The sequence below is a fragment of the Drosophila elegans genome, unplaced genomic scaffold (genome assembly GCF_018152505.1).
Source record: "Drosophila elegans isolate 14027-0461.03 unplaced genomic scaffold, ASM1815250v1 contig_476, whole genome shotgun sequence".
Classification (NCBI taxonomy): domain Eukaryota; kingdom Metazoa; phylum Arthropoda; class Insecta; order Diptera; family Drosophilidae; genus Drosophila; species Drosophila elegans.
In genome coordinates, this window is record NW_024545863.1 from 10,207,246 (window position 1) to 10,220,142 (window position 12,897).

General features: G+C 39.8%; 3 protein-coding genes and 1 long non-coding RNA gene across 7 annotated transcripts; 3 read left to right on the top strand and 1 right to left on the bottom strand.

The window, feature by feature from the left end:
* Nucleotides 1-302: 302 nt before the first annotated feature.
* LOC108141003 lies at nt 303-896 on the bottom strand. Its single transcript, XR_001774199.1, has 3 exons — nt 882-896; nt 596-789; nt 303-534 (listed from the first exon to the last, which is right to left on the bottom strand). It is a non-coding gene; the product is annotated as an uncharacterized LOC108141003 (long non-coding RNA).
* A 4-nt stretch (nt 897-900) lies between these two features.
* On the top strand, nt 901-1,400 carry LOC108140951 (the record flags this gene model as incomplete). The annotated part of the gene is made up of 2 exons (XM_041709334.1): nt 901-987; nt 1,044-1,400. Coding segments are annotated over 2 exons (336 nt in total), but the record flags the coding sequence as incomplete, so codon positions are not given.
* Nucleotides 1,401-2,942: 1,542 nt separating this feature from the next.
* On the top strand, nt 2,943-3,426 carry LOC108141019 (male-specific sperm protein Mst84Dd). 4 transcript variants are annotated; one of them, XM_017264098.1, is made up of 2 exons: nt 2,943-3,058; nt 3,112-3,426. In XM_017264098.1, the coding sequence occupies exon 2, from the start codon at nt 3,127-3,129 to the stop codon at nt 3,325-3,327; it is 201 nt and encodes a 66-aa protein (XP_017119587.1). In that variant the 5' UTR covers nt 2,943-3,058; nt 3,112-3,126; the 3' UTR covers nt 3,328-3,426. The 4 variants fall into 4 exon arrangements, with proteins under 4 accessions (XP_017119587.1, XP_017119586.1, XP_017119588.1 ...); XM_017264097.1 differs by having other exon boundaries at nt 2,943-3,054; XM_017264099.2 differs by having other exon boundaries at nt 2,962-3,054; nt 3,109-3,426.
* A 2,434-nt stretch (nt 3,427-5,860) lies between these two features.
* On the top strand, nt 5,861-6,646 carry LOC108141013. The gene has a single exon (XM_017264090.2). The coding sequence runs from the start codon at nt 5,861-5,863 to the stop codon at nt 6,587-6,589; it is 729 nt and encodes a 242-aa protein (XP_017119579.2). The 3' UTR covers nt 6,590-6,646.
* The last annotated feature ends 6,251 nt before the right edge of the window (nt 6,647-12,897 follow it).

The following is a 12,897-nucleotide window of genomic DNA, read 5'->3' on the forward strand; positions in this document are numbered from 1 at the left end:
CATCTATTTTTGCGAGTGTTGCTATTTTCTTTCAGATAGCTTTGGAACTAAGATAAAATATCAAGCATTTTCAACCTGAAAATCAATTTTATTTCAAACTATAGGTATACGATTTTTTACCACAGAAGCGTTAAAGAAAGGAATCCACTCGCAAAAGTAATTAACATGAAGAAAATAAAAATTCTAAAATCTAAAAGTATCAATAATATAAGCCCAATGAAAACGACACGCAGCCAGGAGTGGCAAGCTTTTGTACACATCTATGTGGAGCTATATGCCAAGACTTTCAAATAAACAACCAATTTAATTTCCCCAGTTTTATTTTCGAGATTTACATGGCAGCCTCAAGTTGTGCCGTAGGTTTCCCGGTTATCTCGATCAGCAGCAGGGACCGCAGCCACAAAAAATGCTGGTGCCGCCACAGCAAGGTCCACATCCTCCGCAAGGCCCACAGCAGGGGCCACATCCACCACAAGGACCACAGCATGGACCACAGCCACCGCCACAGGGACCACATCCACCGCAGCAGGGGCCCTAGCAAAAAAAATTATTTATGCCCACCAAATGTACTGAAACATAAGGCCAATATACATACCCCAACCAAGACGTAATTCGGGTTGACGTACATGTACATGATTTTAATTTTAGGGCAATTCTTGACAACCGGGATCCAAAGGAAACTTGTAACCACCGAAAATTTTGGTGCTCACTATCGAAGATGTAATAGAGAACTGACGAGAACTACCGTAGCAAACCGAAGCTACATTTGACAGCAGTGATTTGAAATTTCTAAGGTAATGCGATAAAATAAATATTTAATACAGTTTATCACAAAATTCGTAATCTAGTGTCCCATGAAATTTTGTTTTGAGTTATCAAACCTTCATCCCAATATGATATTCAGAGTTTCAGCATTCTTGTTTAACCTTTCGGCCTGTAATCATCAAATTTTTTGGTCGTCTTAAGTTATTTTTTGTTCGGTTCAAAGTGAGTATATATAAGAAGATATATTAGGGAGTGAAATCTATTATAACTTCTTTTAGAACTTTACGAATCCATCATGTGTTGTGGACCCCTCGGATTCTGTGGACCCTGTAGCCCATGTGGCGGTCCTTGTGGACCCTGTGGACCCTGTGGCCCCTGCGGGTCTTGCTGTGGCCCCTGCGGACCCTGCGGACCTTGTTGCGGACCTTGCGGTCCTTGCTGCGGAGGCTGTGGACCATGTGGCCCTTGCTGCGGTCCTTGTGGGCCTTATTGCGGAGGATGTGGGTGCTAAACAACAAGTCCTGTGAACATCTCGTTCCAATAAACGGCTAAAAATAGCTTAAGACCATACGCAGAGCAAACTCCTCTCAAAGCGTGGACCAAGACAATAAAAAATGGAGTGAATTTAAAAACTATTTTTGGTGGGTGAAAATATTTTTGGTTAAATAGTTGAGCGGCTCCGATTACTATTAAATTTAGTTTTAATTAATATCGCAACGCAGCAATCCTACGCTTATATTTGTAGACCTAAAACTAACTTTGATTTTCACTTTACAATTTGAAAATTTTCTTTTTGTTTCAAGCTGTTGCGATCTCAATTGTTTTATGACAGATGATTAATCTACAGGCGGATAGCATTGACGAAGAGTTGCAAATACAATTTGTAGTTCTTTTTGACATAATAGATATGAGTTTGTAATACAAACGTGTTGGATTAATATTTAGGAATTTTTCTGTTACAGAGCAAATTTACATTTTCAAGCGCCTGCAGACTGATAAAGCTTTAAAAACCGAGCCCCTTTTTTGTTTTTAGCAACCTAGAATTAAGGTAAAAAAAACTTTTTTTCAAACACTAGAAGCTAAGAGCGTGCAGAACCCACATCCCGGCAGAGCAGCGACAGTTTTAGTCTGGTTTACTACAATATGTTTCCGAAACACCCCTTTCAAACAATCCTTTTGAAAGAAGGGTATCAAGAATTGATTTAAAATATTCAGGTAAAGAAGGTTTTAGCTAAACAATACGGATCTGGAAAGTATACATTTTTATTACTGTTGCCGCGTCCCATATACTATATTTTGTTTGAAAGTATCAGGTGTTGGTTTAAACATTGTGTGTGGATTGGTCTTCGTTTCAGAAGCGTTAGCACCAACATCCTCCACAGCAACTGCCGAATGGACCGCAGCAAGGTCCACAGGGACCACAAGGTCCGCAGCATGATCCACACGGTCTACAACGTGGTCCACAAGGCCCGCAACAGGGTCCACATGGTCCACAGCCAAATCCGCATGGTCCGCAGCACGGTCCACAAGGTCCACAGCACATGGTGATCGTACAAATCTAAAATAGAGCAAAACATAATAAAATTGGTCCGTAAAAACATTTTCCTACTAACTACTTACCGAACAAAAAATAATTCGAGACAAGACAACAAATTTTGATGTAGTCCCAACAAGAGTCTAAATCAGAATGATATAAATCTGAAACTAGCATCGGTATATGAGCTTGAAAGTTGAATTGTGATTTCCACAGCCAGCTATATTTGGATTTATTCATTCTTATGTGTGTGCACTAAAAAACAAATTTTACACAAAAACAAGAAATGACGGTATAATGGAGTTCCCCGTCTATTAGATTCCCGTTACGCAGCTAAAAAATGTTGTCGAGCTGCATAGAAAACCTTAGAAGCTCAGAGTGTGCAGCACCTCCACCCCACGATAACAGTTTTATTTTCCTGTCTCTATACGTTAGCGATCACTGGCAGAGCATCGGCCGAGCACCGGCTGAGCGACGGCAGGGCTGCAGCAGAGGACTTAAGAACTCTATAACCTCTAAATATAGGTAGATGATGATAGATGAAAACACACTCACAGAGTATTTAATTTTTAAAATAGCTGCAACGCTGTATTAACTTCGGTATTTATTTTTTTGGAAATCATAGATGGCTATGATCCTGTTTTCTAGTTTCCTTAAGCCATTTACAAATGAAGCAAATCAGTTTTCATTTTTCTTCAAGCCCAAAAGCATCTAAATTTGTAGTCCGAGGCAAATTTTTTTTTCTGCTCATACCAGTAGGTATATTAAAAAAAAAACAACTATTAACAAGAGTGCTAAAATTCAATTAGTAGGCTTACGTATTAATCATGGGATGTGCACCGGGTGGACCATGTTGCGGATCTTGTGGACCTTGTTGCGGGCCTTGTGGACCCTGCTGTGGACCTTGTGGGCCCTGCTGCGGACCCTGTGGACCCTGCGGACCATGCTGTGGACCCTGTGGACCTTGCGGGCCATGCTGTGGACCTATGGAAAAGCGAAACGGCCTTCAACGATGCTGTCCTTTTTAGAGTCTACAAAGAGTGGCGAAAAAGAAGCAGAAATACGGATTGGGTCTTAGATATTAAAACACCTTGCTAAGAAATAAAGAAGTTTAATGAAAACAACAATTTAAGTCGTTTATCGAATCTAGTTTATGTACGGGGGCGACTACTATTGTATAAATATCCGGAAAATTAAAAATCTGTGATAATCCGATCGGAATTTTCAATTCGATTTTTATGCGTACAGCTACAGACATCATTGCCCCGGCTATAAATTAAATTAAAGCGCTTAATCATTAATCCATCGTATAAATTGCAAAATAGCATGGCTATATTTTTACACACGTTACACATTGAATAAAAGGATATATTTTATTCGTTGAAAAGTATGTAACAGGTAGAAAGAAGAGTTTCTTTTGGTAAAGCTGTGTTTTGAAAAGGCAAATGTTCCCATAATTATGGCTATTTGTACTACACAAGTTTCTGGCAAATTTAAACAAGTTGGTTCTGTGTGACGTCAGCCTGTGAAAGTGCTCGATTACTTCCGGGCTTTTAAGAAATGTTAATAGCGTGAGTGGTCCGATAAAATGTCCGAGAGCGGTTGTGCACTTATTAAATTGCGAGAGAAGTTTTATGTCACAGCAAAATTAATTAAATCTGAAAGCTTCCTTGCAAACTTAGTCCAGCTTGTTGCATGTTTTTATGAATGCATTATATAGTTGTTTGCCTTTGGGATTAAAAGGCGAGATCTCCAGTGCGTATGCTTGACATTGTCTAGACAAGACATTGACATAGTCTTCTGCTGGTATAAAACGACCTCCAAGTGAATTATGGAACTCCGTGAATTGGCCTTTGGAGACTCTAAAGTATTTTTAAATTAAAAGTTTGTTGTTACAAATTCTTATTGTAGTGCCGCTTGTGGTCGAACAGCTTATGTTTATACAACAATCTGGAGAGAATCAATAATAGTGGTAGAAACTGTGTTCCCTCACACTAAGCAGTAGCGCTTAAAATGCATATAAGGGAACATTTTGCATATATTAATACAATCTAAACCAATCTAATCTTTTAAATAAAGCTTTCGGATTAAGTGTTTTTCGGAAGGTTTGTATATAACGTATCGCTAAGGGGTAAAGTCGCTCTCGATATTGGTAAGTTTGAAACGTCAGGAAAACGTAATTAAAATTTTTGGATCTAGACTAGCTATACTCTCCTTATTCCGCCCTCATTCTTTACCAATTCAACCGTCAAATGATACAGACGTGTTCTAGTGAAGCCCATTGTCAGGTGTATTTAACCTTAAACTGTTTATCGTATCCGTCTGTCTAACCAAAATAAGAATTTTTAGCAATTATTAGCAACGTATTTTTCAAAATCCAGCAAAAAACCAGCTATTGTTTTTTCTTATGTTTGTCATTCTCTGCTCGAGCTGACGGCAAAAACCAAACGAACACAAAAAAGTATATTGGTCCAGGGGATAAGCACTCCCTTAGAGACCTTGGACCAGCTTAACACGGCAACATCTGGCTGACAACACACATTCACATTAGCTGGAGTCCCATCACCATGGGGATAAAAGGAGCAGTTAATTTATGCCAACATGCTCAGGTAATCGAGGCACTGCGGCTGGAAAATATCAGAAGACCGGCCTTGCCAGCGTTTAAATTAACCAACCAGGGGATTTTAATTAGTGTCAAGTGCATTGAAATTAATGGTGCCAAAAGGGGCGTGGCCGTGGCCAATCAAAAATATTTTGCAAGCAATGTTATCCATACACCCGTGTGGCTGCGCCAAGTCAATTATTAATGGTTGCTCGACTCGAGTGCAGACTGCTGACATCTCAATTCATGCTGGAAATCAGCAGGCAAATTGTTTATTGTGTGCAAGCAATAGAATGCCATTGGAATGTCTTGGGAACTGATTTTCATCATTTATTTTACCAGTCGACTTTTCCACTTTCCACTCTGAATTATGAAGGCAGCGGCTTCGTTGGTGTGAGTGCGAGGCAGTGGCCCAGCCCGATGACGCACTGTGGGGAATTCTCAAACATGGCGGGCATATGGTATATGGCATCCGGGCGGCATGCAAACGGATTGTTCATCGTGCAATTCGAGTAGCACGAGCACCAGCATCAATACCCGTAGGGTCGCATCAGAGCTGCTTGCTGGAATGACAGTCAAACGCTTAATCAGTGCTGTATGTATTTCGATATGAACAAGTAATCCTAGGTCCCGCATATGCCTCAGCCGTTAATTGCAGTACCCTGGGAATTCAGATCACCGCAGAAACGATGTAATCTAAGTCAGTGTCCTTGTAGCTTTAGAAGTTTACGTCACGCACTGTCTTTTTTCCTTCCACAGTGTGGCCCATGAAAAAGACGGTTTTAAAATGGCTTTAGAAAAAACAAGATAATTTTCAAATATTTTTTTTATTGATAAGTCCCAAACTCTAAATAAAATTAACCCTAAAAACAAGAAATTCGATCTGTTTAGCAATGTTTGAATGTAAATGTAATTACACAACCCATTTTTAGCAATGTAACTGATTAATATTCTTTTAGATGTGCCCCCGGATCCAGTTGGCCTTTGCTGAACATTCGATCAGTCCGTTCCGAAATTACTCGTTTTTGAAAGGGTTGCAAGGCCCAGCCGTCAGATCTCGGCCATCAGACATGCCTGTTACCACCAGGGCCAGCGCTCCGAGCATTTGGAGCAGGCCAAGTCCCACCTGTGTGGCGGAAATCACGTTGATCGGCGATGGGCCGCACGTGCAACGCCCCCGCCATAGCCGCCCAAATCCGCCCTCCCGCCAGCCGATGTTGATGGCGCCGGATCAACGGCCTCGGACACGCCCGCCCCGCCGCACCCACTTTCTGCGCAAGATGAGCCTGCAACGGAGTCTGGCCTTCTACAGCCGACTAAGGAACACTGTGGGCAGTCCACCGACCGGATTTGGTTACCTGTTCGAGACGGATTTCAGCCTGAGGCGCCAACTGCGACGGGACTCCTATATGCCGGTCATCGGAAACTGGCTTCGGTTACCCATCAATAGTAATGAGGGGCCCGAGGGGAGAAGATTGTTCTCAGAACGACGCCACTGGGAACGAGCTCAACTGCATTTTCAGCAGTATCTGGGTCTGAGGCATCGCCATCACCACAGCCCCAGATCATTCTCACTAAGATTTGATCTAAGCTCACTGGACATGAAGCTCATCTACGGCATGTTGTACGGACTGGGACTGAGGGAGGCTTTAAGGTTGGCCTTCAACGAGGTGTTCTACTTGCATTAGCTGTGGGTTATTCGGTGCCCCAACGATCGATAATAAATAAAATATTGTCAATCGAAACTTTGCAATCTAGCCGGGTGAACTTCTTCCCCAGCGACAGCCTCATGCATATGCAGTTGCCCCTTCATTTGTCCCACTGGAAAACCCCAACAGCAAATCTGTATGCCGCAGGTTACTTTTCTTGTCCAAGATCTTCTGCCACGCATTTCGCCGTTTTGTGCTTTTATGGAAATCCTATGCCGCTTTGTACCATTACAATGGAATATGTGCAGTGCAGTGGGGAATTCTGGAATTCTGGACCAGAAAAATGCTTAACGAGGCGAATTTTAAATGCACTATGTAGTTTTTTAAAGACTGCTTGAAGAACCTTAATAAAACATAGTCAATCATGATTGTTTTGATTGGTCTTGAAAAATGTTATGTGATTTGGGAGTTTAAATTACATTTTCATGCTCATTACATGTTTCCCTTAACAAACGCAAAAGTAGATCAAAGGACTTTAAACTGTTAATGACTGATGACTAAGTCAAGTTTAAATATAATTAAGCTAAAAACGCTTTCGGCCCTTTTTTGGGTATTTGAGCCCGTTCGGGTAAAAGGGAGTTCGGAATTCGTTGCCTAATGCCCGGGTATCCACATATGCCGCAAGTTTTACACAATGCTGCCGAAACAACAAGCGATGAACATCGCGCCCACCACTCGGTTATGTGTGTGTGTGTGTGTACACCCCCACCACCCCAACTCACACACACACACACAGCCGCCACACACTCGCACCCACAAACACATGCAGAGAAGACGCTATGCGTTCATTTTGCGCCTTATCTGCGGTCGCAAGTGTTGCGCCATCGCAGCCCGAGTGCCTGAAATTATGCTAATTTCTGGGTTTTTATGCAGCCAACACGGAGCAGCAGCGGGAATCTGCATCCTCATGGCCGAATCTCCTCCGGCTCCTCCAGCTGCTCTAGCTGCTCCGCGATGGTTGTTGGTTGTCGGTCGCCGGTTGTTGCTTGTTGGCTCTTGCTGCTCCGGCTGTGCATTTTGCGGTGAAAGCACTGAAAAAAAGCACTTTCAAACCCAGAACATGTCACATCCAAATCGATACTGAGATGAGAATCGATTTGTCTTATTAAAAGACTTTGATGAATCTATGAGTCTTCCAGACTAGATTTTTTATAATATTTTTGCCAGTGGTTTCAGGCCTAGTGATTTCTTTAGTACCCCCCGATTTAACTGACCTTGGAATATATTATTCAAAAATAGAGTTCAATTATACAAAAAATATATTCAAATATACTTATTTTTCTTTTTATGTTTAGTGCCTTTTTTAACAGTGCATTAAGGGAACGATGAATTTTACGTCATGGGGGGGGGAAGACCTGCTGATAACGCAACATTAATAACACCCTCATGGCTGGCTTTCTCATACTTGATGATTGAAAATACAGCAAACTGCGCCCGCGCCCCACAGCTTGCCACATTCATTTACTTATCAGGCGAGAGAGTTGGGCCTGGCAGAGTCCACACTTTGCCCCATATTTGTGGCACTTTCGGGAGCTAAGCAGACAAAAAGTGTCCGAAAAAAGGAGTCAAGCAGCTGCTGCCTCTTCGCCTGCCATTGCTATTACCATTGGTCTTGTTGTGGCCAGTGTTAACATAAAACTTGTGCAGCGATAAACTCTTGGCCGCCCAGGACATTGTCCGCCCGAACGTTCGTTAGCCATCCTCTCAGCTCTGGACCAGCTTCTGGGCCATTTCGGAGGCCGGCTCGACCAGATCCCACTGCATATTCAACGCCTTTTTCATTTCTCTTTGCTCGCCCAGCATTTGAAAATTTTAAATTTATTCTGCCAGGCTCTCCTGCGGCTCCTAACAGACTCTACTAGTTTGCCCCTTTTTCGCAATTGTTGATTTTTGCACATCGAGGGAATGTCAAGAAATAAGAAAGGATAAATAATATAAGGTAAACTTTTTATTTTCAATAAATGTTGTTCCATTGGTTTTAAAACTAGTATATTTTCTATTGGTAAATGTAAAAGCTTATAAAAACGAGCCAAACAAAGCGACATTTTACAACTACGCCTCAAATAAATACTTGTAACACAAAACACTAATTTTAAATAACAAATCATATCCACATTTCATTTTCCAGTCATTCATGTATTAAGTGTTTGGACTTGTTAAAACAAACATACTAAATGGAACTGAGTTTAGGAAACCTACATCTCAGTTTTTCCAAACAAATGATTGATGTTTCAAATGTTCTCAAATGGTTAAAGTTTCTGAAATCCAGGCAATACATTCGTCTTGGTATTTTACAGCTTTGTAAATTAAAATATTGTTGGTGGAGGTTAATAAATTCTAACCGTAATAACCCGGCCATGGGGAGTGATTTCCGCTGGAATCAGTTGAAATATTATAATCGCCGACCTAGGGATCCTTTTAATTATTGTTCACAACTGGCGGATGCAACTTTATCTTGTTTATTTTATGCATATTTTTTTTTCTCCACCATTTAAATATTTCATCAGCCGGAAAGTTTCCATTGTGTTTGCAGTTTTTCCGATGAATATTTACCCAATTGATATTGCTCCGGCCATTGTTCTCCGAGTTTTTATTTATTGGCTTTTTTCGATTGCATATTTAATTGAATGATTTCTTTTGTGCCGTTATCCACCAATTAACTCAAGCTATCCGTAAGTTAAGAGTGAGTTTCTAAGCAAAAGGAAGACAATTTAACCACTTGGGTTTTGAATTCATTTATAAAGTTGTGTAAAAGTATGCTTTCAAAAAAATGTTGGTCTTTTGCATTGTGTTTATCAAAAGTCCTTGTTGGGGACGCCTGGTTTTTCAACCAAAAAATTCCGCTGGTGTCACAAAAATAGTGGAGATTAGGCAATTAAAAAATTGGTCCCAAAAAAAAGTTGGAGCTGTCCTCTTTTTATTATATTGACAACATCACATTATAAATAATTAATTAACACGTATATTACAAAAAAATGGGAACCGACAAGCAAAAAAGCGGATGGCAATATAAGCGTGTTCAATTTATATATATTCTCGATCAGCATCGCCAGGAGAGCCGATATAGCCATCCGTTTCTACGCCAACTAGTGTCTTAGTTTTTAAGCTATCCCAAAAGTTGTTTAATAAGTCGGAAGGAGACGGATCGGACGACTTTAGCATAAAGCTCCCATAGGAACAATCGGAAAAATAATTGAAAAAATTATAACTCAATGGGAACAATCAAAACATTTCAAAAACAAATGAAAAAACAATGTTTGTTCCTTATTTTTAATTTTATTGTAAATTTATTAAAACTGGAAAATAATTTAATTTATTGATTGAGCTAAAAATGCTTAAATGTTTTTAAACATGCTCGCATATAATTCGAAATTTAGATATATTAAACAGTGTTTAATTTTTGCAATTCCTGCAAGGGTATACAAGCTTCGTCTTGCCGAAATTTTGTATTCAAAATATATTTAATTTTACTAACAACTATGTTGGGTTCGAGTTGTTCTACAATCAGACTTGACCTTCAATCTCAAAAAAACTTATACTGTATTAAAAGGGGCTTAGGTTTTGATTTGTAATCTGCCGGAGAAAGTTATTTTCCAAACGACTGACATAATAAATCATAAGTCAACGACAAGTCTTTAGACACACGAATCGTTAAAAAATTCGGACTGCCGAACTAAAATATTGTAGCAAGCGAAGAAAATGCCTCTAATGAACAGTTTCTAGTTAAACACCTACGTTTTGAATTATTATTGAGAAGGTATAAGATTTAAAGAAACCGATTTATATAAGAGTAAAAACTAAACATGATTTTGAGAGACCATTTTTACTGTAGCTTTTTTTTAATTGTGTTGTTGTTTTAGTTTGCATTGTCAATAAACATTTTGAGTGGAATTTTTTTAATAAAACCGTCTTTCAAAGTACGAGGGATTTTAATTTATGTTTGCACATGGTCAGTTTTTAAGCAAGTTAGAAGGCACCTGATTGTTCGACTTTATTATATAGCTGTACCTATTTCAATTGGAAAATAATTAAAATAATTTTATTTTGCTTGTTTATTAAATGATGAAAATAGTATTCAATTATGTAATTTTTGATCTGTTTAATGAAAGTATCAATGACGCTGCGATTTTCAGAAACACTAACCAAAAAAAAAGGTTTTTCAAATTATCAGAATTTGATGCAATGTCTAAAGTTGATAACCTTTGGTGGACTTGTTGTCCCCATCCTCATTTCAATGCGTCCACGTCTGTGTCTGCTTCGCTTGTCATGCATTTTACGCATGAGAAAGTATTTTCAGTTAACAAGTGCGAGGGTTGAGCCGAGCTCCACAAAAAGTATCCCCACTGCAGAAGTGCAGAAGGAAAGACCCATAAAAATAAATCGAATGGTGGCGAAGGGCTGTGGGAACTGTGGGAACTGTGGGGATAACAAACGATGCTCCATGCCAACGGAGTGGGCGGCTGGTGGAGCAGCAAGTCGGGTTTGTTTATGGCGCGATACGAATGACACGTGACTGCGAGACACCAGACAAGCACCGGCAGCACCAGACGCTGGCAAAAATTATGAAATTTAGCGCAAGCCGCAGTTGGAGTTGCACAAAAAGATACATGGTCTCACGCACACAGCCACACATCCACACATCCGCACATCCAGCTATGTGACAGCTTTTCCATATCGCACCTGCCACACACACACACACCCGCCTAAGGAAAGGTGGGGGAAAACTGACGGCCAATGCGCTTAGCACTTTCATTTCGTTTGCTGCAAATTGCTTAACCACAATGCATATGTATGCAAAGCGGTGACGCGTACCCAACCGTGCACTGAGAGAAATACAATACAAACCTAAAAATAGATTTCAAATTTACCAAAGAGGTAAAGAATAAACCAAGAAATTAAAAAAAGTCTCTTCAGAAACGAGTATGATTTTTTGCTTTTATTCACTATTTCAAAACACTTTAAAGCATTACTATCATTTGAATTGAAAATTTGTCTTATAAAAACACATCTTGGGATAAAATATAATGTATGCCCAAGCTTGATTCTGAACAAATCTTCAATGTATTTTAAAAACCTATTTTAAAAACATTTATCTTATAACACAACGATAAGACATGAAATCAATGCACACACCATCGAATTTTCTTTCTGCGCAGAGACGGTATTAGCAAACTGAGCTCGGCGTGGTTTTTTCTTCAGGCAAAAGTGGCAGGGTGTCGCCCGCAGCTGCTCGGCTCAATATAGCTGCTACCGGTTTACCGCTTTGCTGCCTTTTTTGCAAGGCTTTCCCAGTCACACATTCGCACAGAGGTGTAAGCTTATAGCACTCATTTGCAGTTGCTAGGCGGACAGACGGACAGACGGGCGAGAATCATCTGCAAGGGAACAACAAAGCTGAATTTTTTGGACACTCCCACGAGGTTCTTTTTGAAAAAGAAATCCAATTTGAAATAATTAGTTAAAGCTTCGGTTCGAAGTGTTTGTTGAGCTTCAAAGCGGACGACAACATTTACCGTTTGCGTCTTATCATACATTTTGATTTCTTCCCAATCCCATTTATATCCCCATCGGCAGCGTATCTATTTAAAACGCTTGATGTAATTTATTTCCTATTCTTCGTCTCCGCAAAGTAGGCTGCAATTTCCTACGCATCCCTGTTATAAGCTCACATGGGCTTGCGTATTACGTATACGCATTAGTGTAGGTGTCTGTGAGCTGATTATGACTGTGTTTACGTTTTCCATCCAAAGCTTTTGTACTGTAAATCTGTAAATAGGAATGGAAATTCAGTCGATTTTTCATTTCCTTGTTAAAGAAGCTGCTCAAAGCTGAAAAAATTGAGTCGTTAGTCCAATTTGCAATTGAGACGACATATTCATTCAAAAGCTGTTAAATAAATTTAGGTAAATCTAGTTGCTGCTAGCTTCTATATTAAACACTATACTTTTCGTTCGGTAATAGCCCAAAGCACATTACATTGCTTGCAATCAATTACAAAAGTTGTTAGTAAGTTAAGTTTCCTTAAACTTTCTCGGTGGATGAATTTAACGCCACTTAAGAGCACACTTGACAAATCGCAGTAATCGTTCTTGATTATTATTTGGTCAGCTGGTCAGTTAACTGCCACTTAATATTGTTCGCCCTAGACTTTTTTGATTTATTGGTTTGGGCGGAAATGATTTTTATTTTTAATCTCCGGGAATTTACTATAATCTTTCAAAAGTTGGTTGGAAAATGAATTTTTAGCCAACTGAAATGAGTACATCACAGAGTTAGTTTTTACCTTT